The 26,677-nt window shown below is 40.1% G+C and overlaps 1 protein-coding gene across 6 annotated transcripts in view; it reads right to left on the bottom strand.

The window, feature by feature from the left end:
- The window catches only part of TP63 (tumor protein p63), a 97,122-nt gene that overhangs the window by 21,621 nt on the left and 48,824 nt on the right, over positions 1–26,677 (bottom strand). For 4 of the 6 annotated variants that reach the window (XM_006200966.4, XM_031682844.2, XM_015236608.3 and 1 more), the window contains exons 3-8: positions 8,888–9,074; positions 6,823–6,938; positions 5,700–5,809; positions 4,879–5,015; positions 2,969–3,051; positions 399–535 (exon numbers count right to left, since the gene is read on the bottom strand). In XM_006200966.4, the coding sequence (XP_006201028.1) occupies positions 399–535; positions 2,969–3,051; positions 4,879–5,015; positions 5,700–5,809; positions 6,823–6,938; positions 8,888–9,074 (770 nt within the window). The remainder of the gene's footprint in view (positions 1–398; positions 536–2,968; positions 3,052–4,878; positions 5,016–5,699; positions 5,810–6,822; positions 6,939–8,887; positions 9,075–26,677) is intronic. The other 2 variants (XM_072962722.1, XM_031682845.2) reach the window with 1 other exon arrangement.

The following is a 26,677-nucleotide window of genomic DNA, read 5'->3' as shown; positions in this document are numbered from 1 at the left end:
GGGATGAGAGGAGGGTACATGTTTTTAAACAGACACATTATTACTAGAGTAGAGTGCGCACTCAGAATTCCATTACTGATAGAATTTGCATGAATCAAGGGGAAAGAGAAGAGAACCAATTCTGTTAGTGTGAGTCTTTTTTGTAATTCACTTAAAATGGTTAGGATTCTATACCCTATATTTCAGAATGCAGGTAGAACATCTCAAAGGGAAGGTTCTAAGAAACACAGAAGGTTGTTGAAACTGGAAAAGGTGCCCCACACCAGCTCACCTGAACCTACCCAGTTCTGCCGTCTCACAAGCTCCTCTTCTCCATCACCCATCAATTACCCTGTTGCTGACCTGAATGAACACTCCTCGTTCTCACATCTCCTAAAACGCCACATGGACACACTCACTGTTTCTGAAGTAAATGCTGGTGCTGCTGTTGCTGCTGCTGTCTGTAGGTTTCAATCGTGTGCTGAGGAAGGTACTGCATGAGTTCCAGGGATTCTTTGATCTTCAACAGCATTTCATAAGTCTCACGGCCCCTCACCTACATAAAAAAGCAGAAGGAAAGAGAAGGAAAAAAATGAAGAACCATCAGACGTACAGTCAATCCTCATTATTCATGGATTGTGAGTGGATGAATTCACCTACTTGTTCACATTTATGAGTATCATGAAAACCAATACTGGCCGGCCTTGCAGGCACTCACAGACGTGTGCAGAGTCACAAAAAAAGCTGAGTCACCCAATGTGTGTGTTCCTAGCACGTTCCCGCTCTCCTGCGGGAAACAAGTGTCCTTCTTGTAGTCTACTTAATGCCATACTTGTCACCTTTTTTGTTGGTGAATTTGCTGTTTAACGTAGTTCCCAAGGGTAGCCGAGGTGCTATCTAGTGTTCCTAAGCACAACAAGGCCGTGATGTGCCTTATGGAGAAAATACGTGCTAGATAAGCTCAGTTCAGACATGAGTCACTGGCTTGAGTTCAACGTTAATGAATCCACAGTCTAGATAACACAGCCTACATTAAATAAGGTGTCATTAAACAGAAACACACATGAAACAAGGTAATGTATCGATCAGTTGCTAAAAACATGACCAGAAGCTCACAGCAACCTAATCCGGTCTTTCCCCTAGGAGCAAAGGAGGCTGTACTTGCTAGCACAGGGTTCACTGTGACTTTAAAAAGCATAAGTACCACAGATCATGAGAATAACTGTCTCTGGGAGGACACATGTCTTCAGCAGGGGTTAAATGTGCTTCCCTCTTGAAGACAGTCTCTTAAAAGCTTTAAAAAGTCCAAGCAAGACCAGGACTAGAGAGAGGCAAGTGGAGGAAGGAGGGCACCTGCCTGTGCCTCGAGAGTGAGGGCCTGTTTACACTGCTCACTCTAGCACTGCACCTTCCTCAGCCCTGCCTCCTGCCCGGGTAGGAGAGGCAGAGTTTGTCAGAATCCAGAAATGGAAAAACTTCCTCCAGCTTTTGTTGGGTAAACTCCTTCTCATCCCAGCTCTGGGATCACATTCTCTGAGAAGCTTCTCCTGACCTCAGTCTTTCAGGCCAAGTCTTCCATCCTTCCTAGGTGCTCCTGCAGCATCACGCCCAGCTTTACTGAAGCATTTATTTCATTGTGTTGGTCAAGTCTCCTCACTAGAAGGCACGCTCTTGGAAGGTAGGAATTGTAACCTACTGATCTCTAAGTGCTCAGGGTCTAGCACTTCTGCTGCTCCACAAATACCAACCAAATTCAGGTTAAATTAAGAGGGTTTTTTTTTTTTTTTTTGGTGTGGGGGACAGTATAGCTCAGTGGTAGAGCACATGCTTAGCATGCATGAAGTTCTGGGTTCAATCCCAAGAACTCCACTGAAAAGAAAAAGTTTAAAAAAAAGGAAATAATTTTTTTTAAGATTTTTTTTTCTTTAGACACTTCAGATTGGCTAATTCTTCATTAAACATGAGGTATAACCGATTACAGGCTGTCTCTTCCATTAGTACAGACTGAAATTTAATGAAAAAACAGTTTTTCCAGTGGTTCCTATCTCATCAGCTAAAAATACATTAGGTCTTCTGGAACATCTAGTACAGCAGGGAAATGTTTAGCTTAACGTCCACATGTCACTTTCCATATGTAGCCTGAGGAATAAGACACTGAGAATCTTAGCTGACTCACTGGCTGTTCTACCCGTAAGCAGTCTCATTCCCTGACCTGACCTTCAGGGCCCAGAGAAGGAAGGGCAGTGGGCACGGCACACCCAAACCTGTTTTTCATTTCAATCCCAGTCGGATCTCCTGGCCTTGCTAGCCCGTGTCTCCTGTCCGTGTACATGGCACCAAGGGCTACCCTGGTCACCAAAACTTCACTGCCACTCCGGATGGCAAAGACCTAAGGTGGTAAGAATTCAACGGACTGCAACCATAGTCTAAAAAAGGGATGCCTCAGTGGGCGTGAGAAGGCTTATATTCCCTGTAGGAACGTCCAAGGCTTTTACACAATAATTGGGCCAAGTCTCTGGCCATTCACACGTAACTGAGGATCCTGGCAGGCCTGGCTTGCTTTATAGCACTCCCTAAAATAAATCACAGGCCATTCTTTGTAACTGTTGTATTATCAGCTTTGTGAATGCCTTCTGACAGAATCTGAGTCCTAAATTGACATGGCCATGTTGTCTAGGATAATCTTATCACTCTTAAATCATGAAGTATATACTGATTTAAAAACTTAGGGTAAGAAACATTCTATTAGGAGAGTAGCTTTGATTAGGTGAAGAGGAAGTAAAGAAGGCCACATTATTAACCTGTTCAGAATTGTAGAGGGAAGGAGTAAGTTCCTAATTTTTCAAAAAATGGATTCTCTCTGTTTTATGTCACTAGCTTCCATCACCCTTCTCTCACTGTCACAGATAATCAAAAACATGACCCTAGAGTAAAAGTTGATTCAAAGAACGTGAAAATGCAGCAGTCCTGACTCCCCAGGGGGACTCACTGGTAAGTATAACAGTTCGTCATCTGGAGATCGCCGTTTCTTGATGGACGTCATCTGGATGCCATGCGTGTTCTGACGAAAAGCTGGCGAAGGAAAAAAACGCGAGTTTCATCCTGGGAACATTTCTGAAGCAATAATGCATTTATTGAACAGACAGTAGCACCAGCAATACCTGAGATTAGAATTTCTAGTTCTAGGCAGCCACTCGGTGACGATTGCTTTTACCTTAAGTGTAAACCTAGTAATAATGAGGCGGTGGGAGTGAGGCAGAACAAGTGAAAGAAAAATCTGTGGGGGGAGGCTGGGAAATGGCCTTTGGCTTAAGCAGTGCTGCGGGAATCCCTGTGTCTTCTGGTGTGTGTCTGGGAACAGCTATTAAGGAAAAGAAGATAAACTGCTGTTGTGTTTTATTTTTCAGATCCTTTATCTTCCCAGGAGATACACGCGTGTTGTAGAGGTTGTCTTGCCAATGCATTCAGCCTTGTGAGTTCCCTTCCCGTGTTAGTACAGACATCGCATCACTTCTGGCAAGCAGTCTCTCCTTCCGGGATCTCATCTTTTTCCCTTTGGTAAAATGAGTGAATTAATCTGATAAATCCCTAAGGTTTCCAAAATTCAGAAACTATACCCAGGAGCTGGGGTATAGAGATGATCCTTCTAGCACAGTTCAGATAAGTGGTCTTCTGAAAGTTACTGATTTATAGGTACCAGAATTGCTCAGGGAAGCATATGGAACTGGACCACCAGACACACTCAAGAGGAAAATTATGGTGGGGATATAACTGCTGATATTATATATATTATTTATTATATTTTAATATAAATAGTATATATATGATGTTTTGAGAAGTAATCAGGGAGAAAAATAGACTAACTGGAAAAGCAAATCCCACCGAACAGCCAGAAGTTGATGGAGGCTGGCTGTTAGAATATTCTATTGTTCTGTAAAACACAATACTATTTTTATTTCTTCTGGATAGTAATTAGGAGTAAGATGAAAACCTTTGATCATGATATAATTCATAGTGTGACATACTTTAAAATTCTTGCTTTAGGAATATCAGGCTTATGCCAGCCACCTTCCAGAATTAAATCTCACCTGCGAGTGGCTCACCTGGGTCAGTGGTTTTCAAGCTTTGTTACCAGAAGAACGAGGCCTCTGGGGGTGGGTGCCTCCTGGGCAAGGGGTGGGTGGAGCTTGAAACCACAGCCCACCCCCGACTCCTGCTCCTTCAGCAAGAGCAGCTCTGCTCTTACCTATTTCACATTCCTTGAAATATTTCATTTAAAAAAAGCTTTTACTGATAAAAAACCAAGTTTGAAACAACCGATTTGGATCGTCAGCCTCACAGTAAATGGCATACCTGGGGACCTTGGAGGGTCTTACGTATCTAGTATCAGTGAGCCCAGACCTGCAGATTCCCCAGCCTGGGCTGCATGAAATGCGTTCCTAAATCTCACTCTTCCCCCAGACTCGTGAGGTAGGAAGATGGTAGTTTCAACCCTCATGCTCAATGGCAGAAGGATAAATGGAGACCAACAGGCTGAGACACTGCTTCTCCAACTTGAGCTTGGCACCTGGAGGACTCACAACATAGATTCCAAGCCTAGGAACTAAGACTTTGCATTTCTACCCAGTTTGCAGATGATGCTGGTGCTGCTGGTGTGGGAGTCATATTCTGAGGACGCTGGGCTAAGAAATCCTCATGATGATCATTTGCTTTGAAAAGCAGTGGCGCACACCTGGAGTCCATTTCAGCCATGGCTGCGCCCCCTGGCTCTGGTGGCCTCGGGTCAGGCTGCTTCTAAAGCCCTTAGGTCTTATTCTGCAGCTTCTCAAATATCACTCCCCGGCCCCTACGTCTGGAGAGGACGTCACCCCACCCCATTTGGCCACTACAGCTACTTACGGCGCTTCGTACCGTCACCGTTCTTTGTGCTGTCCGACACCTGCTGCTTTCTGATGCTGTCTTCATCCGCCTTCCTGTCCCTCCCTGGGCAAGCACAGATCCGGGCCTCAAAGCAGCGCCGGCCCAGCACTTGCCCACTAAAAATTAGAGACGAGGAGAAGAAAGGGTTAAGTTAAAAGGATTTGAAAAGGCCCCGGAGTTCTCCTGTTTCTATTCCTTCCTTCCGATGCTGCTAGCCATTGCCGGTACCCAGCACCACCAGAGCGGCTGTGCGGGCTTTGAGGATGGGCCCTGAAGCATTTGGCAGAACACAAAAGTGCTTACTTGCCATAAGCAATATTAGTAAATAGCACCCATTTGTTCTGCAAAGAACCTCCGAGCCATTAGCTGAACAGCTGTATTTAGCTACATATTTTGAAGGAAACTTGAGTTAAGCCAGTGGGTGTCTCCAGATAAAATCCCCCGAGGCAGCTCAGATTTACTCAAAGAAACTGTTAAATGCCTCGGGGACCATGTGAAAACAAACACTGTCTAATCAGAAGCTATTCCCGTCAAATGTCAGGAATTCAGGTATGAAGCGACTTGAACGCCTTCCCAATTCTTTTATTTTTTTTTTCTCTTCTACCTTTACCCACCCAGTTCTGTCTTCACTTTCTTAGATCTTTTATATAAGTGTTTGCAGCAAGGATTTAAAGCACAAAAGGTAAAATCAAGGCTAGCTCTCTGCTGTACGTGCAAAGGTAATGATAAAGCAAACACAATTTCACTTTGCCCTCTGCCCAGAGTTTCTACAGAATGACAATTCTGCATATGCCACTTACTCTCTGGTTTCCAGAGTAACAATGATTAAAATTGGACGGCGGTTCATCCCTCCGACACAACTGCTGTTACACATGAAATTGTACAAGACTGTCGTGAATTCAGTGCCAACCTGAACACAGAGGGGAAAAGATTCTGTATTAACAATGGATTCAGACATTCTTCCTTCTTAGTCCTTCTGTCTTAGTTCTTCTGTTTAAACAACTACACCTCTGATGAAGAGATATGCTTTCTTCTAGGAAGGCAAGCTCTACAACCCAAGGTAGATTCTTCTTTGGGAAATGTCAAGCTAATGTTCGCAACAGTGGGCCCTCCATAAGGTGAGACAGGCTTTTTACAAATAACAATCTTGGACCCTATTCATCTGCAATATCTCCTGATTCAAACAGAGTTCATCACACAGATAAAAAGGAAAAGATAAAAAAAATTACCAACAATAGGAGCAATGCTCCAGGGACATTTTACCAAGGTTGATAAAACATACAACATGTATGTGAAGGTACACTTCTATAAAGAACACTCTGGAGCTTAAAAGGGCCTCAGAATTAAATTATCTAGTCCAAAAAAATTAATAATTATGAGTCAGGCAATCTGAAGCCCAGAGATGGAGAAGTTACAAGCTAAAGGTGCACAGAGCAAGCCAGCAAACTAACAGACTCTGGCCCACTCCTCCAGTGTTCTTTCCGCCACACCACTCTGCTTTTCTAATCTGCCAACCTGATCATTCAAACTTCAGCTAAGAGATCCTTCTTAGGGTCTCCCATTTTCATGCCAGTGTGAGCAAACTTGCATCTAGTATAGGGGCACACTCACTACCAGCTGAACTGCCAGTTAAAAATCTCTGGATAATAATGTCATGTATTAACTATAGATTCAATTATTATCTGCCTGTAAGATGGGAACATGAATGCAGAGCCATGTTACCAAGTATAAATTTAGTACAGATTTAGGAGTTTTAAAGGGGGATAGAAAAGTGGCCTATGGAGAGGAGGGAAAGAAATACAAAAAAAAAAAAAGAAGTTAACCTGTTCAATGACAAGAACTAAGACCAAAGTACATGCCTGAAACACCCTGCTATCAGCAAAACTAATCTCGCTCAGGTCTGCCCAGTCCTTATCTCTTTACCTGAGGTGGCTCATAAGGTACCAGCACACTCTGTCTTCCTGTGATGGGGTCTTCCACGTACTGGGCATGGCTGTTCCCTTCTACTCGAATCAAATGACTAGGAGGGGCAATCTGTCCTGCAGAACAGAGAAAGGAAAGATAGTTCTTCACTCTCAAACCAAAGAGAACAAAATGAAACTGCACAGACAGAAGTGGTGGCCAACGAAATGGTTTGTAATAGAGGAAATACACATACTAGGATAAAGGAATAGATCCTGTTGACAGATATCTCATACACAAAGGTATCACAACCTTTATAGCAACAGAAAGCACAGGAATGCTCATCTATATTTAAGGGAACTGTCCTATGTTTCTGGTGCTCAAGGTCAACAATTCAAGTTGTAGAGAACTCTATGGCTACATCTCTGACCTGATCATACAAGAATTTTGCCATGTTCCCTGGAAAATGGAAGAAAAGGGAGCAAGTTAATTAAAAAAATATATTATCTTGAGAGAAAAACACTGCCCCGAAATTAACCATTAAAAATACTAAATCAGAAGCTACAGATGGCAAGGATATAACTTTCACTTTTCCTATTCTTTTCTTCATGATCAAGTCTCTGTCCTTAGATCTTGCTTTGTTCATAAAGATTCAAAACTTACTGCTTTTGTTGTGCTGAAGGAGCCCCAGGACAGAGGATAAGAGAAAGGAAACAGGTTTTAAAAAGAGCGTAGGCAAAGTTTCACAAAATGTGATACTCGTCAGAATTCTAAAAGAAAGATGCTTCTCCAAGGGTTAAAGCCATAAAGGTGTTTTTCACTTTTGACTGCATATTCTTGCTCTACACAAACTGATATTCAATGAAAGTTAAAGGCTAAGTGTATCAAGAAGCTCTCTGAAGCGCCATCTATTATGGCAAAAACTAAAAACAACTACGATGTCAAACAATAAGTAAAAACGATAAAAAAAAAGTGGGTATGTCACTTTGATGGGTCAAAGGCAGCTATGGAAACCTATAACGAAGCCTAGCTATGAGAAATAACCCTCAGAGCATATTGCTAAGTGAAAAGCAAGATGCAAAGCTATGGATAATGAGGTCACGTCAACAAGGACTAGAGGTGGTAGGATTTTAACTTTATATTCTCTGTCTAAATTTCTACAGTCTCTTTGTCATTACTTTTTTCTCTACCATAATTTATAGTCTCTACATTCACACCCTCTGGCTATTAATCTTTCTATTTTGCATATATTTTTTATAAGAAGTATTGTAACTCCCAACTCTTCTGCTCTCCCATCACTCTGATAAAACTTTATGTTTTCTCCTGTCTTTCCCTTCCACTTTTCTGTGTTCTTGACTTAGCTCCCTTCATAGAACCTTAGAGTAGCAGGTGTAAGGGGACCTTTGGAAATAATAAGCTCTTCTGTAAAACCATTACTGGATCTGAGGCTCACAGCCTGGGGTATGATTTATCCATGGTTACAGAGCTTAACGGTGGCCCCAGTAAACCTGCTCTCTGACTCCCAGTCCTTCATTTTGCTGTCTACCTTGTCCCTCAGCTTATGTTCCAGATCTTCCATTTGCTCCCCTTATCTATTATTTGTCTTCAATTCTCTTTCTTATTTCCCACTTTCCTCTTCCATATTTTTAAAAATATTTCTCAGCTTTTATGTTCCTTTCTCTTATCCATTCAGCTCCCAATTGGTCTAGCCTTGACAGTCACCCTGGGAGAGGCCCTGAAGCTGAAGGACACCCTTGCCTGAACAGACCAGATGCCACATTGTTCTCCTTATATTCTCCCACTAAAAAATTATAATAAAAATAAAAAGAGGAAGCAAAACAAAGAGCCAAGTCCAGGTCGTATAGCAATTACCAATATTAAAATAAACAGTTCAATCATTGTGAAAGTCACAAGTGTATTCATCATTTATTCATCACTATTCTCAGTCACTCTTGTCAACCAACAAGGTAGACTGAGCTGCCATCAGATTGCAGAGGTTGGAACCAGGTAGGTGGACCCCAAATCTCACAGGAGCTCTATCTTCAAGAAGATGACTTGAACAGCCACTGATCCCAGTTCTCCTTACCCTCGTTGAATTCACGGCTTAGCTCGTGGTTGGGGCAGCGTTTCACCACTTCGGTGACATGCTCAGCCTTCTTGTAGACTGGCATGGCACGGATGACAGCACCCTGAGGAGGCGGGGTCATCACCTTGATCTGGATGGGGCATGTCTTCGCTATCTGGCAATACAGTTTCTTCAGTTCTGTAGAATACTGCTTAGACAGGGGCCGATGGTGGAGGGAAGGAAAGAAACAAGCAGAGATACTGTTATATTCAAAATCTGAGCAAGGAAAATATACTCACTTTCTGTTGTATGTTCACCACTGGCTACTATATGCATGACATCCAGCAATCTTCTTAGAGGGAGATACGTTCATTAATCAAATTGATCATTTTCCCTCCTTTAAATAAAGTCTTCTGTTTATAAAGTATTTCACATTTACCAAAACACAGTTATGTCATTATTTCCTGTTATCTTCTCTTTAATATGAAGAAACTGAGTTTTAGAAAGACTTCAATGATTAATACTATGAGCAGCTTTATTGAGGATCAGAAACTAAATGGGAAAACAATGTTCTTTTGTACTGAGTGATATTAAACAGATTATAATTAATCCCATCCTTACAATACTCTAGAGAGACTCATAGGAATTAGGGTTTATGGAAAAAAAATTTTTTTAAGACAAAATCAGGCAGAGAGTGAAGAGATTTTACCCAAAGTCAACCGATTAGAAAACTGCAAAGCAAAATTTTCCCCAAACAACTGTACTTATCTTCTAAGGTCATAGCTTAAAAGAATGAGGAATCTGGAAGGGGCCATTTGGTCCTCTGCTTTCGTGAAAGAAGGACTGCCCTACTGTAACACAGCAAGTCATGGCAGCAAGAGGATCAAAATGCAGATCTTTCCATTTATAAGTGATTGAAACTTTTCCTCCCCCCATCTCCTTCTGCAGGGAGAGGAAGTCCAGGGACTGGTTGGTTGGTTGGTCATAGAACTGGAAAATAGGGTGGAGAAAGCATGAGACCTAGAACAAACTGAAGGAGAAAGGTCCTATTCCGTGTTATTCTTCTTCTTACCTGTGAACCAGTATAGAGAGTCTCGGCTCTAATCCTTATACTACCTTAAACCTTATCATCCCTGTTCTCTGGGTCAGTGCCTCATCACTGCATTCCTCCTCTTTCTGATGTTGAGTGAAACCACCCAGGCAGTGGACCTGCTGGCCAAGAGCAGGGCACCTAGTAACACTTACCAAACAAAGGTGAACACACACACATACACACAGGTTGCTGTCCTAATTTGGCAGCAACATCCCTCCAAGGAAAAGACACTGGGGAGCAGGAGCCAGAGTGGCAAAGGGATTCATTATTGCTATGTTCCCACCCAACTCTGAACAGAGGCAAATGTCCCACTGAAAAGCACATTCAGAAATAATTGCTTTATCTCTTCCTTTTGAAATATAATATTTACTTAAATAATCTATCTTTCTTCTTCTCCCAAGCATTTCAGGATACGAGATTTTCAGTTAAAAATTTCCCAGTACTAGATGTGTATTACACAATCATTTCTCCATGCCCATAGGTCAAGGATTAAACATGGCAAAAGGGTTTTACATAGCTTGAAGAAACAGGAAGCATGCCAAAAATCAACCACAAAAATAAAATTCTACTTGGGAAACACTGAATGAAATCTAGGTGGATATTTTTGCTCTGGTGTTTTTAACCAAGGACTATACAAAGATGTTCGTCTTAAAACATGTTATGAACTCACTTTCATTGAGAACGCTCAGAAAATAAGCATGTCTGCTTGTGTTTTAATTAGGAAATGTATCATCTAAACACGCATTTCGTAAACTGCACCTTAGGAAAGATGACAGCAAAATAAGTTTATCAGTTAACACCTGAAGGCAAATAAGGCTCCCATCCAAGTATGTAAAGACTGCAAAAAAAAAAAAGAAGGATAAGTGTTCAGAGTAGGATGGTGAAGAGGAACATTCCGTTTCAATAACTGATACACCATAAATCACACTTGACAGACTAAAATGTAAAAAATATAAAGAACAATCTTAGGCGTCATCAGGTATTAAATCCTCACTCATTCTCAGAGATGGGAGTGGGGAGTCTAATTTCCGAGTTTAAATAATGATAATCAATAATAGTTTCACCGTTTTCTGAGTTCGGTTGTAAGAAATTTAATCTTCCCAGAAGCCTATGAGGACGGGATTACAGATACACAATCTCTTATCTAAAGCCCCTGTGGCCAGATGTTTCAGAATCCAGAACTGTTCAGATTTTAGAAAGGGAGCAGAGTTCATGCAGCCTCTGTTATAAACCCCTCCAGCGGGATGTAGGGGAGCGCTCCATAATCAAACCTTACTGTTTCTTCAGAATTCATGAATATTCATACCAAGTGGGAAAGGGCTAGAAAGCCTCAGTGTTCAGGCCATGTTTCACCATCACCTGAGTTTGCCACCACTTATGAAATTCAAACAAAACCAAAGCAACTTTCGGTCTTCAGAGTTCTTTGAATTTCAGAATTGCAGATAACAGATAGTGGATCAGTATTATTATCCCCATTTTATAGATAAGAAAAAGTCAGAGAGAGGACTTGCCCAAGGTCACAGAGAAGAGCTGGTTAGCAACAAATATAGTTATTCTCGTCCTGTAACCATAGTCCATCTTCTCCCATTCTCTTGGCTCAGCAGGGCAAATTTGTGTACTTTTTAATTTTTTTCTAACTCCCAGCTGTATGGCTATTTATGAATCAACTAAAAGATATACATACAATCTTCTCTATATGAAAACGGAGCTCAAAAGTGACCTACTTACCATCAACAATTCCTCCGGGGACTTCATTAATGGGGTCCTGCCCTTCCACATGGTTCGTTAAGGCCCTTTGTGTTCTGGCTCCATCTTTGATTCATTCCCTCTCCTCGCTCTCCAAACACACATGCTTCCCAGCCCATGCCAACTTCTTAATGCCTCAAACACACCGTACACTCATCACCCATGATTCAAACATAGTTTTCCTCTGTTCTCTGCACCTTTCCAGGGCAATTTAGCTATCATTCCTCAGCTAGGCGTGCATCTAGGACTGCAGACTGTATTTCCCAATTTTAGTGATGAGGGTTTACTATTGACTAAATCTAAATATCTGTCCAGGGCCAAGATGCATTCCAATTGTTGCTTCTGGTTAAACTGCCAGACAGACCTGCTGTTCAGTGCATTAGGGGGCTGAAGTGGTCTGGCGCGGTTGCTTCTTTACAAAGCCAAGCTTCTGCTATTCTGTTTCCTTCATTGTTTGCAAGCTGTTTCTGTGATGACGTTTAATATTTTCCTAGTGCTAAATTCATTCTTCCTGGCCTACAGCGTATTCATAATTCCTTAGAGACTTGCCCTCTTCCCTTATCCCCCACTAAATAGCCCCTATTATCTTCACCAATTTTCCATGCTTCTGCAAGATCACCAAAAATGGGAATCTGATTTATGCCAAGATTTTAAAATACCCTGGTGACTCAATTCAGCAGAGACTGCAAACTGGAATACACTGGGCTTCTTTTAATGGCTCCCTCTTTCTCTCTGGGATTTCTAAAATTTGTCTCCCAAACACTGACTTGAGATTCTGTAAATCTAAAGACTAATTTCTTCTTTTGGGTATATAGGCTTTGTTTTGCATTAATCAGCTTTGAAGCGTAATTTACTACAAAATACACCAATTTTTAAGTGTACACATTGATGACTTTTGACAAATGTATACTGTTGTCTAACTATTATCATAAGTACGATACATACTATTTCCATCCCCTCCTTGGCCTTCCCTGAGACACCACCACTCTTCAGAAATATCTTTTTCCCCTTTGCGGTTAACCCTCTCCCCAATCCCTTCTCAGGCAGTCATGTACCTGCTTTCTCTCATTACACTTTTGCCTTTATAGAATTTTACAGAAAGGGAATAATACAGTACAGTCATGTGTCTGGATTTTTTCACTTAGCATAACGCTTTTGAGATTCACCTATGTTTCTGCACATGTCAGCATTCCATTTTATTATTTCATGGAATTCCATTATTTATCAATTCATCAATTATTTCCAGGTTATATTTACTTCCTATAAATAAAACTACAGTTGCTTTCCATATCTGTGGGTTCCACATTGACGGATTCAACCAAGCATGGATTGAAAATATATACGGAAAAAATTTTCCAAAAAGTTCCAAAAAGCACAAGGATTTGCCATGCCAGCAACTATTTATATAGCATTTACATTGTATTAAGCATTGTATGTAATCTAGAAGTGATTTAAAGTATAAAAGAGGATGCATGTAGGTTAAATGCGAATACTGTACCATTTTATATAAGGGACTTGAGCATCTATGGATTTTGGTATTCATCAGGGGTCCTGGAACCAGTACCCCATGGATATGGAGGGACAACTGTATTATGAACATTCGTTGAATCTTAGGACATATGTTGGATAAGCACCTGGAAGTGTGATTGCTGAGTAGGGGTATGCTTAACTTCATAAGAAACTACCAAACTGTTTTACAAAGAGGCTGCCCTGCTTTACAGGCCCACCAGCAATATATGAGGGTTTCATATCCTCACTAGCGCTTGGTATTCTCAATTTCAATGACACGGTAGCAGATACATGGTGGTTCTCATTGTGGTTTAAATTAGCATTCCCTGATGATTAATGACGTTGAGTATCTTTTCATATTCATACATTCTTCACTTATATTTTATATAATAAAAAGTTAAAATATAAAGAGATTTATATGCATTTTATATTATTTTTATATGCTTATTTACTATTCTTTTTTGACGTGTCTGTTCAAATCTTTCATACTTTTAAAATTTTCATTTTTTAACTGGGCTGCCTCTGTTCCTAATTTGAGTTAAAAGAGTTCTTTATGTATTTTGGATACAAGTCTTTTATCTAAATTTTAAAAATATATTTCCTCGCAGGCTATAGCTTGCCTTTTTTACCCCACTTTCTGTATTTTTCAAAACAGGTAATTAAAAAAAGTATCAATATTTTGCTTTTAAGACTCATGCTTTTTGTATCTTAAGAAATCTTGGTCTAACCCACTGTTAGAAGGGGCCTGCTATGTTTTCTTGCAGAAGATTTATAATCTTAGCTCTTGCATTCAGTCCTAAATTTACTTTCAGTCACCTTTCTCTTGTTTCTCTCCCTCCTCTTCTTTCTCCTCTTTTTTTTTTTTTTAAACAGATAGTCAATTCTTCCAGCACCATTTGTTGTATCTTTATAATTTCCCTCTATTGAATTGCCTTGGCAACTCTTTTGAAAATTAATTGACTGTATGTGTTCAAGTCTTTTTATCTGGACACTGCCTTCTCTTCTACTGATCCATTTCTACACCAGTATCACGCTGTTTGGATTATTCTAACTTTATAGCAATTCTTAAGATCAAGTAGTCTGAGTCCCCTAATTTTCTTCTTCTTTTTCAAAATTGTTTTAGCTATTCTAGGTCCTTTGACTTTCTATATAATATTTACAAGCAATTTGTCAGTTTCCACAAAAATGCCTGGTAGAATCTCAGATGAGATTTTGTTGAATATATAGGTCATTCTGAAAAGAATTGATATCTTAGTAATGCTGTCTCTTCTAATCCATGAACATGATTTATATCACCACTTAATTAGGTCATCTTTAGCTTTTCTCAGGAATATTTTATAGTTTTCAGTGTGCAAATCTTGTACAAATTTGTTAGATTGCTCCTTCAGTGTTTTTCATCCTTGTAAATGATACTTTAAAATTATACATTTCTAATTGTATTCTTCTCGTACATATAACATGATTGATTTTTATATATTGATCATATCCTATGATCTTGCTAAACTTATTACTTCTGGTAGTTTTTTGTAGATATAATTTGCTATATCGACATAATCATGTCAACTGCAAGTAAAGCCAGTTTTACTTCTTTTCCAATATGCGTGACTTCTAATTTTTATTCTTGCCTAACCACAAGAAGTGAACTATGGTTCAATTTGCTACTGCTTTCTTTTTCTTCTTCACAGTCTTCTTTACATTCGTATCTTAGATCAGGGGATTTTAGACTTAATTTTTCTAATATAGGCATTTAATTCCACAAAGTTCCCTTTAAGCACTCCTTTAGCTACATATGCAACATTTTGATGTATCTAATTCTTAATATTGAGGAACATATGAAGCATTTCTTTGAGGGGGGTGGTTCTATTAGTCTTCAGTGTCCAATATTATGGAAAAAAGAAAATAGATACATATTCCCCCTTCCCAGAGACACAGTTCCATGACGTTTTAAACTTTTTCTTACACACACACGCACATACACACACTTCTACAAACTGGGGCATATCACAAAAAATTTGATATCTTTTTTTTTAACATATGATATGCATCTTCTAATTTAAAAATATAATTTAAATGGTTGCATTTATAGTATTAAAAAGGGATATACCATGATTAATTTAAACGTGCCTTTCTTATATGGTATAAATTTTACTCCAGGGTAAAAATGTTAACACTGCAGAGTACATTTTAGTATACAAATCTTTAGTATATAAATTTGTCTTAGCTGAATCTCTTGAAACTGGATAATTGAGTTAATGCATATATTAGCGTTGTAGAGAAAACTGAGGTTGATTTGAATTTTCTTCCTTTAAATTAAGTAAGCTTCTTATTTATCTCTAGATCCTTGCAGGATTTCATTTCCCTCTTTATTTTTTTTAAGTGAACTGTTTGAAATGTGTCCTCTTTTCTTCTTGAAATAACTTGGAAATTAGTGACCTCTTTCAAATTACATGCTTGACCTCAACTCAAAAAATTTTCTCTTTTCTTTTTTTTTTCTTGTATTTTAGATTCTTATTCTCTTATTAATTTTTAGGAACATGTAAGTCTTGCTTTGGATATCCCTTCTCCATCCACTATACATCTTATATACTCAAACACTAATTGTTAACACCTTTTTCTATTATTTACCTGCTGTGAAAGCTCAGATTTGTTTTCCTTACTATGAATATTGCTTTTTAGTTAATTCTCTGGTCTATTTGATTAAATGACTGAAATTCTTCTATTGCATTTCAAATGACCTTCCTTATCTCATCTCCCTTTTTACCTTATCCAGTCATCTTTTCATCCGAACCTGCTGTTCTAGGTTTACTGTTTTCTTCTCCAACTTTATAGTGCTTATATATATTTTTTTAATTGAAGTGTAGTCAGTTACAATGTGTCCATTTCTGGTTATGTTTTATTGCTCTATACTAAAGCAAACTTTTAGACATTCTTTTCAGTTGTTTGGGATGCTTTTTCTTCCTTTGGTTCTTTAAAATGTTTCCTCCTTCAACACTGTTGGTGGGAACATAGTTTGGGGCAGCCATTATGGAAAACAGTATGGAGAGTCCTTAAAAAGCTAAAAATAGACTTACCATATGATCCAGCAATCCCACTCCTGGGCATCTACCCAGAGGTAACTCTAATTTGAAAAGATATGCACCCCAATGTTCACAGCAGCACTGCATACAATAACCAACACATGGAAGCAACCTAAATGTCCACTGACAGATGACTGAATAAAGCAATTGTGGTATAATTATACAATGGAATACTACTCAACCATAAAAAGATTAAAATAATGTCATTTGTGGCAACATGGATGGACTGAGAGGTTGTCATTCTAAGTGAAGTAAGCTAGAAAGAGAAAGAAAAATACCATATGATATTACTTATATGTGGAATCTGAAAAGAAGAGAAAAAGAAGGCACTAATGAACTCATCTACAAATCAGAAACAGACTCCCCAACATAGTAACCAATCTTATGGTTACTGGGGGAACGGGGATAGGAAGGGATAAATTTGGGAGTTTGAGATTTGCAAATATTAACCACTATATATAAAAAATAGATAAAAAGTAAATTCCTTCAGTATAGCACAGGGAACTATATTCAATATCTTGTAATTACCTTTAGTGAAAAAGAATATGAAAATGAATATATGTGTGTGTGTATATATACATATATATATATATGACTGAGACATTATACTGTACACCAGAAATTGACACATTGTAACTGACTATAATTCAATAAAAATTTTTTAAAAAATCATGTTCCCTTATACTTAGTTTTCCTTTTTTTTTAATAAAAGCCCCTAATTTGCTTTTGTTGTTTTCCACAAATATAGTTAATATATAGCAAGAGCTAATATTTGCATACTTTTGTCTCTTTGACATTTTTCAATTCACTTTCATACCTTTTAGGCAACACATTTGCTACAGGATTTTGTCAATAGCTTGAGTGTCCAATTACTTAAGCACTTTTCTGGAATTCGTAATATTTTAGTGGAAAATAAAAAAAGTTGACTATATTAGAATATGCTAATCAGTTCTCATTGCAAACTAGAAATGAGGTCTATTTATCTCCTCATTTGCACATCATTCAATAATTATCAAACATTTACTGAGTACATACTACATTATGCTAGGTACTCTAGTCTGTACTAAGAACAGAGAGACATAAGATTTAAAAAACCCTCAGATTCAGGAACTTATGTATCCTCACTGCATAGGATAGCTCTTAAAATGTAAAATAAATTGGATGAAAAAATTACTCATTCCTTACCCTCAAGGTGATCACAGTTTAGAGGCAGAGTGAAACACAAACAGCATAAATATACTGGGTATGGCAGAGTATATACAAAGCGTTGGGATTACAGAGGATAGAGCAACTAACTACTAGTTAATAAATATGATATTTGTTCAGAAAATGCTATATTCAAGACTGCTTTTGGTGTGGAAATTCAGCAGTGAACAAAAGCAAAGGCCAAGCTCTAAAGGTGCTAACATTCTGGGATAAACAAGTGAATACTAGGTCAGATACTGAAAAGTGCTATAAAGAAAAGAAAATCAGGGTAAACTGAAAGGAGATAGAGAGTAAGAGCCAGGAGTTGGGGAGTGTTATGTGAGGAGTATATTATTTTATCTAGAGTTTTCAGCAAAGGATATTTTGGTAAGTTGATATTTAAAGAAAGACCTGAAGGAAGCACTGGTGTTAGCCATGCACACCTGGGGAAATAATACTTCAATTATTAGAGATAGTGAGTGCTAAGGTCCTGGGGTGACTATGTTTGTCACGAAGGCCAGTGTCACTGGAGAGCAGTGAACATAAGTTACAGTGGTAGGGGTGAGATTGGAAATTTGAGAGAAGTTGGGGCCCAGATCATGCAAGGTTTTTAGGCCAGAGTAAACACTTCAGTTTTCCTTGATGTGAGGTGAGATAGGAAGCCACTGGAGAGGCCTGAGAAGATGGTGTGATCTGACTGACATTTTAATAAGATACTGGCTGCTCTGTGAAGAATAATCTCTATAGATCAAAGATGGAAGCAGGGAGACCAGCAAGAAAGCTACTGCAACTAATCCATGTAAAAAAAAAAAAAAATACGGGAGTGGCTTAGACCAGCAGGGAACTGGTGAGAAGCAGTAGGTTTCTGGATGTATTTTAACCAGATTTGCTGATGGATTGGTTGGAGACAAAAAAAGAGAAAAGTAAATGTGTTCCATTAAAGGAGAGAAGAAAGGTTTCACAGGGGTCATGACTCTCAGCCTTAAAAAGACAAGTTATTCACCAACTAGATGGTGCCCTCAAGAATAGGAGGAAGGAAGAGCCAAGAAGCAGAGAGCAGGGACTATGAAGAGAGAACACCATGAGTATGAGCAAAGAGATGTTAATATGGTTGAAATAGAGATGGGCTGGGGGGAAGGAGGAGAAGAGGCAGAAAGGAAAGCAATGAGGCCAAGCAAGGGAGGCAGCTCCCAGATTCAGAGGGGTCCTGGGTGCCACAGGAACAGGCAGACTACCAGCAGGCAAAGCAGAGCCACTGAGGACTGTAAAGCAGGGGAAAGACCTAACCAGTTTCTAGGTATTAAGTAAAATGAAGCTGGTAGAAGCAAGGTTGGAGCCAAGTAGGAAGAAGGGAGATCCATCAGGACCTATTCAGGGGAGAAATGAGGAGGGTCTAAACTAGAGCAGTAAGAATGAATGAAAAAAGCTTGAGCTTACTAAAATTCCGTCTTCTAGCTTCATCACGAAAGATACACATGGAAGGACCAAAACTGATCAAGAACTATTCCTCATTAGAACAAAAGATGCTTGCAAAAACAAATATGTGATTTTTCTTACCCCTTTTCTAAAATCAAAGCAGAATGAATAAGAGTTAGTTTTAACACAGGGCTCCCAATATTCAGTAGCCAAATGAGATGTGGCTTAGTCAACCGACTCGTCAACAAGTAGAGAAAAGAAAAAAGTAATTGGTCTTAATTTTGGGCAAAAAATAAATAAAATAATGTGAGGTAACACTGGAATTAATAGGCTTATTTTGTTGTGAGAAAGGAAAGGGCTTAATTCTCAAAGCCAAGAGCTTGGAAAAGGACGTTTATCCAACACCCACAATGGGGAGCAACATTTACTGGACTGGGGGTGTCAAAAGACAAGATTTAAATTCTGCCTCTTCTATTTTTCTCCTGAGTCTTTATGCAGTTACTTCACCCCTCACAAGTAACATACAATATACAGCTCTTCAAATGCAGGAAAAAGTCAGGGCTGTGAGAAGCCTTTATCAGCTGCAAAGACCGATGTAAAAGGCACGTGCTATGATTATTACTAAAGTTGCTCCTATTTCTAAGATTCTCCATATAAAGTGCTTAATGTAGCTTAAGCAATTCCGGGGAACACTGTGAAAACATTTTTATTTCAACCTGCTCAGGAAGTGGTTGTTGCCAGATAATAAAAGTCTGCTAAAAGATTAACCATTTACAATGAATCACACAGTTCATATTTATCTGCTGGTAATCACTAAGTTCTAAACTATGAGTTATTTGTTTAAAAAATAATGGATTTAGTTTACCTGCTTCCACACATTTTTTTGCTTCATTTTTTAAATTGAAGTATAGCCCGTTTACAATGTTGTGTCAATTTCTCGTGTACAGCCTCATGTTTCAGTCATACATGTGCATACATATATCTGTTTTCATGTTCTTTTTTATTGAAGTATGTATTGAAATCTATGTTGCATAATTTTATGGGTCCTTAATATTGACTTAAACTACACTGCTCAAAATTTAATCTCAGTGGTCTGCTATTTCTGCTTCCCATGTTTTCAAGATCTATTCATGTTCTTACATATAGAAATATTTCCTTCATCTTAATAGCTGGAAGGAGAGAAGGGACTGAAATAGAATGCAAGGAGATCTTTTGCTCTACCTGTTATATTTTGTTTTAAAAAAAAGATTTGAGGGAATATGGAAACATTTTTAATATTTTGGTAGAAAGTCAGGTGTCTAAATTTACTTACTTTTTTGTATGCTTGAAATATTTCCTAATTAAAAGTTTTCATAAATAAATTTAGCACTGGCAGCACCAACCTATAAAATTGTTGCAGACAGATGATGTTAGAAGACACAGTATAGAAATAAGATATCAGAACCCAGAAGGAACATTAAGCATGTCTTGTCTAAGCCTTCCTCTCCCTTCAATTTTCAGATACAAAACTTGGGCTTACCGAGGTGAAGTTGGTCCATTAATTCAACAAATATTTATCAAGCACTTGCTTCATGCCAGGTTCAGTCCTAGGTCCCACATCTTTTGAAAGAATTCCTTATCCTAAAGGAGGTGGTTTAAAGGAAGTACTGACATTGAATAAAGTATTTCTAAAATTGTGATATATGGTCTAAAGAAAAGGCAGAGGGAAACAGGGCACATAGGGTTCTATTTAGTTTGGAGGGTCAGGAGGGCATCCCTGAAAAAAACGATTTCTAATGGTTACACAACTAAATCTAGGCAATGTAGGGATAAATTCAGATTTCCTTCCTTCTGAAAAGTGAATATTTTTATCACTTTATTTTACTCCAATGACTGAGTTTCCAAAGAAAACCAAACTGACATTTTAAGCCAAGGACTTGGTTCTACGCTTCTATTATTAAGTCACTTGTTTGAAGGTTTTTTGGTAGAAGATACAAAGCTTTTCTTAGAAAGTTAGATTAAAAAAGCTCGGTTGGTTCAGCCACTTCAGCTAGAGAGGAGGGATCCAAGAGGAACTGATTTCAGAGAGGAAACGAGACTTGTTCAAAAACACTCAACAATAAGGACCATCTTGACCTACAGACCAGTGTTCCTCCCCGTGTAGTGTGTGGTCTTCGTGCTCATTGTGTGGAGCCAAAGGAGAGGCCAGATGCCAGTGTGTATTTGGTAGCAGTACGAATTTATATAAACACAACACAATTAGAAAAATAAGTATAAAGTTTAGAGGTCATTTAAAATATGAAATATGATCACCAATTTCCTACAGAATTATAAGGATATTCTATATTACTTTTTTGACCCAATATCACATCCTTTTTAGTTTAGTAAATACATTTGTCTAGAAATTAAGATTTTTCTTCCCTAATTTGTAACCATATTCTCAGAACAAGATCTTGAACAAAAAACAAACAAGCAAAAAACAAAAACCATGAAATGCCCACCAGTTTTGTTTGTTTGTTTGTTTGTTTTTTGTGCCAATTCTACTCCATTAGGTCCTAGGTTTGATAAGTCAGCAGTGGCCTGTACTAACCTTTTTACATACTTAGGTAAGACTGCAAATGAACTTGTGGCTCTTTAAATTATGCACATCTGAATGTGATATTAGAAAATGAAATACTGTGACAGAGAGAAAAAAAAAAGAAAAGAAAGCAAATGTAAAATAATTTACTCCCAAAGATGGAAGTAACTGACCTCTCAAAAGAAACCATGGACTTCCGACACTCACTGACGGGTTTCAGGCAACTCCTGTGATCTCCCTGAGCCCTGAGACAATCACCCACGGGCGGGAAGTGAGGATGCTCCATTAGATGATCTATGATGCCTCTTCTCTTTTGAGTATTTCCTGATCAGGTCCAAATCTGTTACAGAAACCAATTACCAGGTTCACCTGGTATGTGAATGTGGAAAACAAAAGTGTTGACAAGCTTTCTGATTCCTGATCAGAAATGTATAAAGAGCAGGAGTCAATGTTTGTACTTATATGTATGGATGCACACTCAAGAATGTGTTTATTCCTGGCAAGTACTAGCTTACAAGCAAGAATGGAGAGACACAACTTTTGGTGGGCCCCAGCCAAATTTCCTCTTATGCAGTCTTGATCATCCACACGAACAAACTATGTATGTCTACAGTGGTATGGAACAAAAGCGCCTCAAAACAAACAAATGAACTAAATTCTTTCTTGCCATACAGTGTCCCTAACAAAAATGCAAAAGCAAGCTTTGCCTTAGTTTTGTTTTGTTTTGGAAGGGAGGGGAAGAGGTTTGGCGTATTGAAGAGTGAGCCGCTCAAAGCCAAATATCATGTTCAGATAAAATAACTCCAGGGGATTTTGGAAAACATGAGTAAATTCAGCTCCTTTACTAATAATATGTTGCAAAGAGAAGGGGGAAAAAAGGCATTTCAGGAACTACGACCCACTGTCACCACCTGCCTCAGTTGACATACTATACTACACGCTCTTGGCTGCCAGACTGGTAATTCAGTATCACAATGCGCAGAGATGCCAGTTAATATCAGCCCACACCTGCATAATTTTTTAACAGCTCTCTTTCCTAAAGGTGCAGCAAAGACCCTTCCTCCCACCTCCACCAAACAAAACACAACAAAACAAACGAAAAAAAAACAACCTTCAACCTGCCCCAGAAGAAATGCCTGACTGAGTGAAAAATCCCAGTCGCAAGGCTACTTTAACCCACAATTCTCCAAGAAAATGGACAGAATAAACTTCCATGGACTATAAAACTCAACAATTATATAACCCACAATACGGCTCAATCCGTCATCAAGGGAAGCAACTGTGTAGGGCAGCGTCATGGTCACTGACGCTACAACACCAGCTTCCAGAGAAATCCACATCCGGCATGCTATCATGCTAAAAGGAAATGTGCTCAATTTTTTCTAGTATCATACTATGTACATTATGACCTACTGGCCTTTAGACTACAGAATTAACCTTAGAATATACAACCAGATGCAGCTGAGGCCCACCAAGACTTTGGGAAAATTACCTACTCCGAGGACGGCTGGGTCATAAAAAAAAGAGTTAAAACCTATGCCAATGCTTAAATACATCAATGACACTTCTGGCCTTCTGCATGAATTTGGGTTGATTAAAATAAAAGCAAAAAATAAAGAGATTTATAAATAATCTAAAAGACAACCACTACTTACTATCAGAAAATTCTAGGTGTACTTCTAGTTAATAGTTCTTTTTTTCCAAAGGGTTCAAAGAATACATGAGGTGAAAGCTGAGGTCTGTACTAACTTAAATGACCTAAAATATTAGACAAGAAAAAAAGGGGGCAAGCTCAAAAGCTGTCACAGCTCCACTCACCCACGTTCAGCAAACATCACGTACAAAAAGCCTGTCTTAATTGAGACAAAGCTATTCAGGGACTTGGTTTTTTTTTTTTTTCCCCTATTCTAAACTGTATTCTTGGGAAACGCCTAATTAAAAAGGCCCTTTTCTGAAGGCAAGAAGGGTGATGAAATCAATAATTGGAATCGGTAGGAAAGAAAGTCACACAAAACAGTTGGGGTATTCAAAGAGGGCAAAATTAAGTTCTGGCAACTGACTTGGTTGGGGAAAGATTACTAAGGGGGGTAAATGAGATACCTGAAAATAAAAATAAAAGTGTCAAAACAAAATTTTTGTTCAAGAGGCTTTAGAAAATTAATGAGAAATACCCAGTTCCCTAAAATACAAAAAGAGTCTTAGATGGAAAGAACTAGACACAGCTTTGGTACGAGGAGCTTAACAAAATATATTGAATAATCTTATCACATGTAATTGTACAGGCTGACTACATGCTATATTCCGGATTTGTTCTCTACCAATAAACCCACTCGAGAAACCTCATATACTTCATATCTAGGAAAAAATTCTTCAAATTTTTTTGATCATTAAAAAGGGGTCACTTCAAAGGTTTTAGTGAAGTCAATGTGCTCTAAACAAATATCAGGCTAACAGTCTCTGACAGCTCTGACGTATGGCGTACCAGCACATCAAAAACGAACAGAGGGAGTGAACGCAGGCGTGTGGGGGTGGGATACGGGTGCTCTTGTGAGAAGTCAACTTTAAAAGGTCAGGCAGACGACCAAAAGTTCATTCAACAGCCAACTAATTATCCTTCCTGTGACTGGACCACAGTTTTATCACCCCATTTCTAAATTGCACGTGTATAATGCACCTAGAGAATTGAGGACAAGAAGTCAAGAGGACAGGGCTCTGGTCTTCCACCTGCATAATGACTTCCTGCATCGTCTTAGGCGAATCATTTCCCCTCTTGGGCTCCAACTTCTTCATTCACATCGAAGGCATTCCACCTAGGACTGAATCTGCTTCAAAGGAAGGGAAATCCGCGGAGTGAGTGTGTACACAGGCCCTACTGGATCTCTCCTCTGGATCAGGCAGGAGGATGCCCCAAAAGTGGCCCCACAGTCGTCTGGCCTGGTATTCACTTCTCCTCCCCGTCTCCCTTCCTGCCACAGTCGTCTAGCTGCCAGACATGTATGAATTGTGTTCTTAATAGTTTAAAAAAAAATCCTTCCTCCAAGCACTTTTCTTGATGGCCCCAGCCAAAGGGCCGCCTGTTGCCACCTGTCAGTTGTGGGGATTAATTACCTGAGCCCAGGCTGGGAGCGGCACATTCTTCCTGGGGCCGCGCCCACAGATGTTGACATCCAGCAGGTGGGCTGTCTGCTACCCGCTTACGGTGAAGACCAGCCGGGAGCCCAAGGGGCCTAGCAGGTGGGAGTCAGTGGGGTGCGGCGGGGGCGGGGGGCCCTCAGACTGCACCACAAAGCAGCACGATCTTGGCAGAGAGGAATGTGCCCTGGGACCTCTCCGGGAGGCCACAGGCAGCTCTGTGGCCAGCCCTGCGCATCAGCCTGGCCCAGAGGCAGCTGCAGCCTCCCTGCTGGGGGACAGCACACGGGCACTGACTTTGGGATGGGATGGGGGTGAAGCCTGCCAGCCTCATCCTAGCTGCCTGCGGGTATGGCTTTAGAAAGGCAGTTGAAAAAGATGTGACAGTCCCGATTGGTAATTTTGCAACTTTCTCTCCCCAGGAGGATAAAATGACCTTTCGTTTAGCGTCTTGTGTTGCTGCTATCCCCTGCCAACCCTGCCTGACCAGTAACGGCATTCACGGTTACCTTTGCGAAGCAGACACTGGAAGGCATCTGTCAGAGGGACTGGCACCTAACAGGTACTCAACAAACGTGAGCTAACCTTTCGTGTTTCCTGAATTCACAACCATCATGAGAAGACTCCTGTAGTGAGATGACTCCTGCTGCACATGGGTGGAAACTGGGGCTCAAACGTTTAGAGTGACACGTCAGTAAATGACAGAACCGAGAATGGACTTCAAGGAGTTTCTCTTCTCCGTGCTGCTTAAACACCTGCAAATGAGCCTCCTGACTACCATGTCCCTCAAAAAACCAAACCTGCATGTCCCCCGGGGATACAGGAAGATGGAATTACCTGTGGAGTGAAAATCCTTCTAGCAGGAACCATGGTGGGCAGAGAATTCTTACCCCACTGGACAAACCTAGTTTCAGTCTCCAAGGTACAGATGAGGGAAGAGACTCCGAGAAAAGGTCACACCAGAAGTCAGCAAGGGGACAGAATTAGAGCCTGTGGCTCCTCACTTCTAACCTGGTGATCTTTTTACGGTAAAACCTTCCTACACCTCTTCTCTCCTAAAGGGTGTGAGCCGGGCAGCCAGTTGGTGGGCACGTTGGAGAGCCTCCTGGGCACATACACGCTGCCAGCAAGAGAGGACAGTGCCAGCCACCAGGCTCCCTTCCACAGCAGCAGTGGCATGTCTGGTTGACCACACCACTCTCCGGGGCACAGCTCTGGGTTTCAACCTTCACTTGCCCTTAAGGGAGAGAAAGTGTCTTCCTTCCCGCTCCTGGTGACTCACCGTTCCCAACAGCCTGCAAAGCCCTGGGCTTCTACATCTGTCCTTCTCTCCCCTCGGGGCCCAAACCAGAGGCCTCCCCTTCTCCTTCCTCAGCTCCCACCTTGGCATATCGACAAGGCAGCCTTGGGTCACGAAGGCCCCACTCCTGCCCAGAGCTCAGGTCTCTGCCCACCAGGAAGGTGTCAGAGCTCCTGGGCCAGGACAAAGCCTCACACTGTGGGTCCTGAACTAGTGAGAATCCCCCCCTGGGGTCTGTCCCATCTTCAATCCCTGGATGCCAGAGTTGAAGGTGATTGTCTACACCTCCACACACACTCTTGTGTTCTCTTTTCAAATGACTACAGGTGCACAGTTCTTATACCTCTAGTCCTAGTCCCTGATGAAGGCTGTGTCTTCCCAGTGAACAGAAGCACACTCAGAACCTCCTGACTGGTGGATGCACTTATAGCCCTATCCCCACAGAACAGCCCAGGCACCCTCTGCAAGACAATACCAATCATATTTGTTCTGTTTGTTAGATTCATTGCTCGTTGTGCAGTTTCATTGGCAAATTAACCCTCAAAGTGAACCCTCTATTCCAATCATTTGAATATATTTGGATGTGAGATACTCTTTTTCCTGGAAGGCTGGATAGGCCAGTCTTGTGACAAGAGATGGGAGAATATGTCTAGATAGTACGGAGGGGAACAGCATCTGCTGATCTCCACAGATGACACGGTCACACCTCCATCTGCAGAGTCCTTCAGAGATTATGGAACACTTTCACACACACTCTTTGTTTAATTCTAAGCTAGTATTCTATGAGAAAATCATC

This window comes from Vicugna pacos, chromosome 1, assembly GCF_048564905.1.
Source record: "Vicugna pacos chromosome 1, VicPac4, whole genome shotgun sequence".
Lineage (NCBI taxonomy): Eukaryota > Metazoa > Chordata > Mammalia > Artiodactyla > Camelidae > Vicugna > Vicugna pacos.
This window is presented reverse-complemented; position numbering and strand designations above follow the sequence as displayed.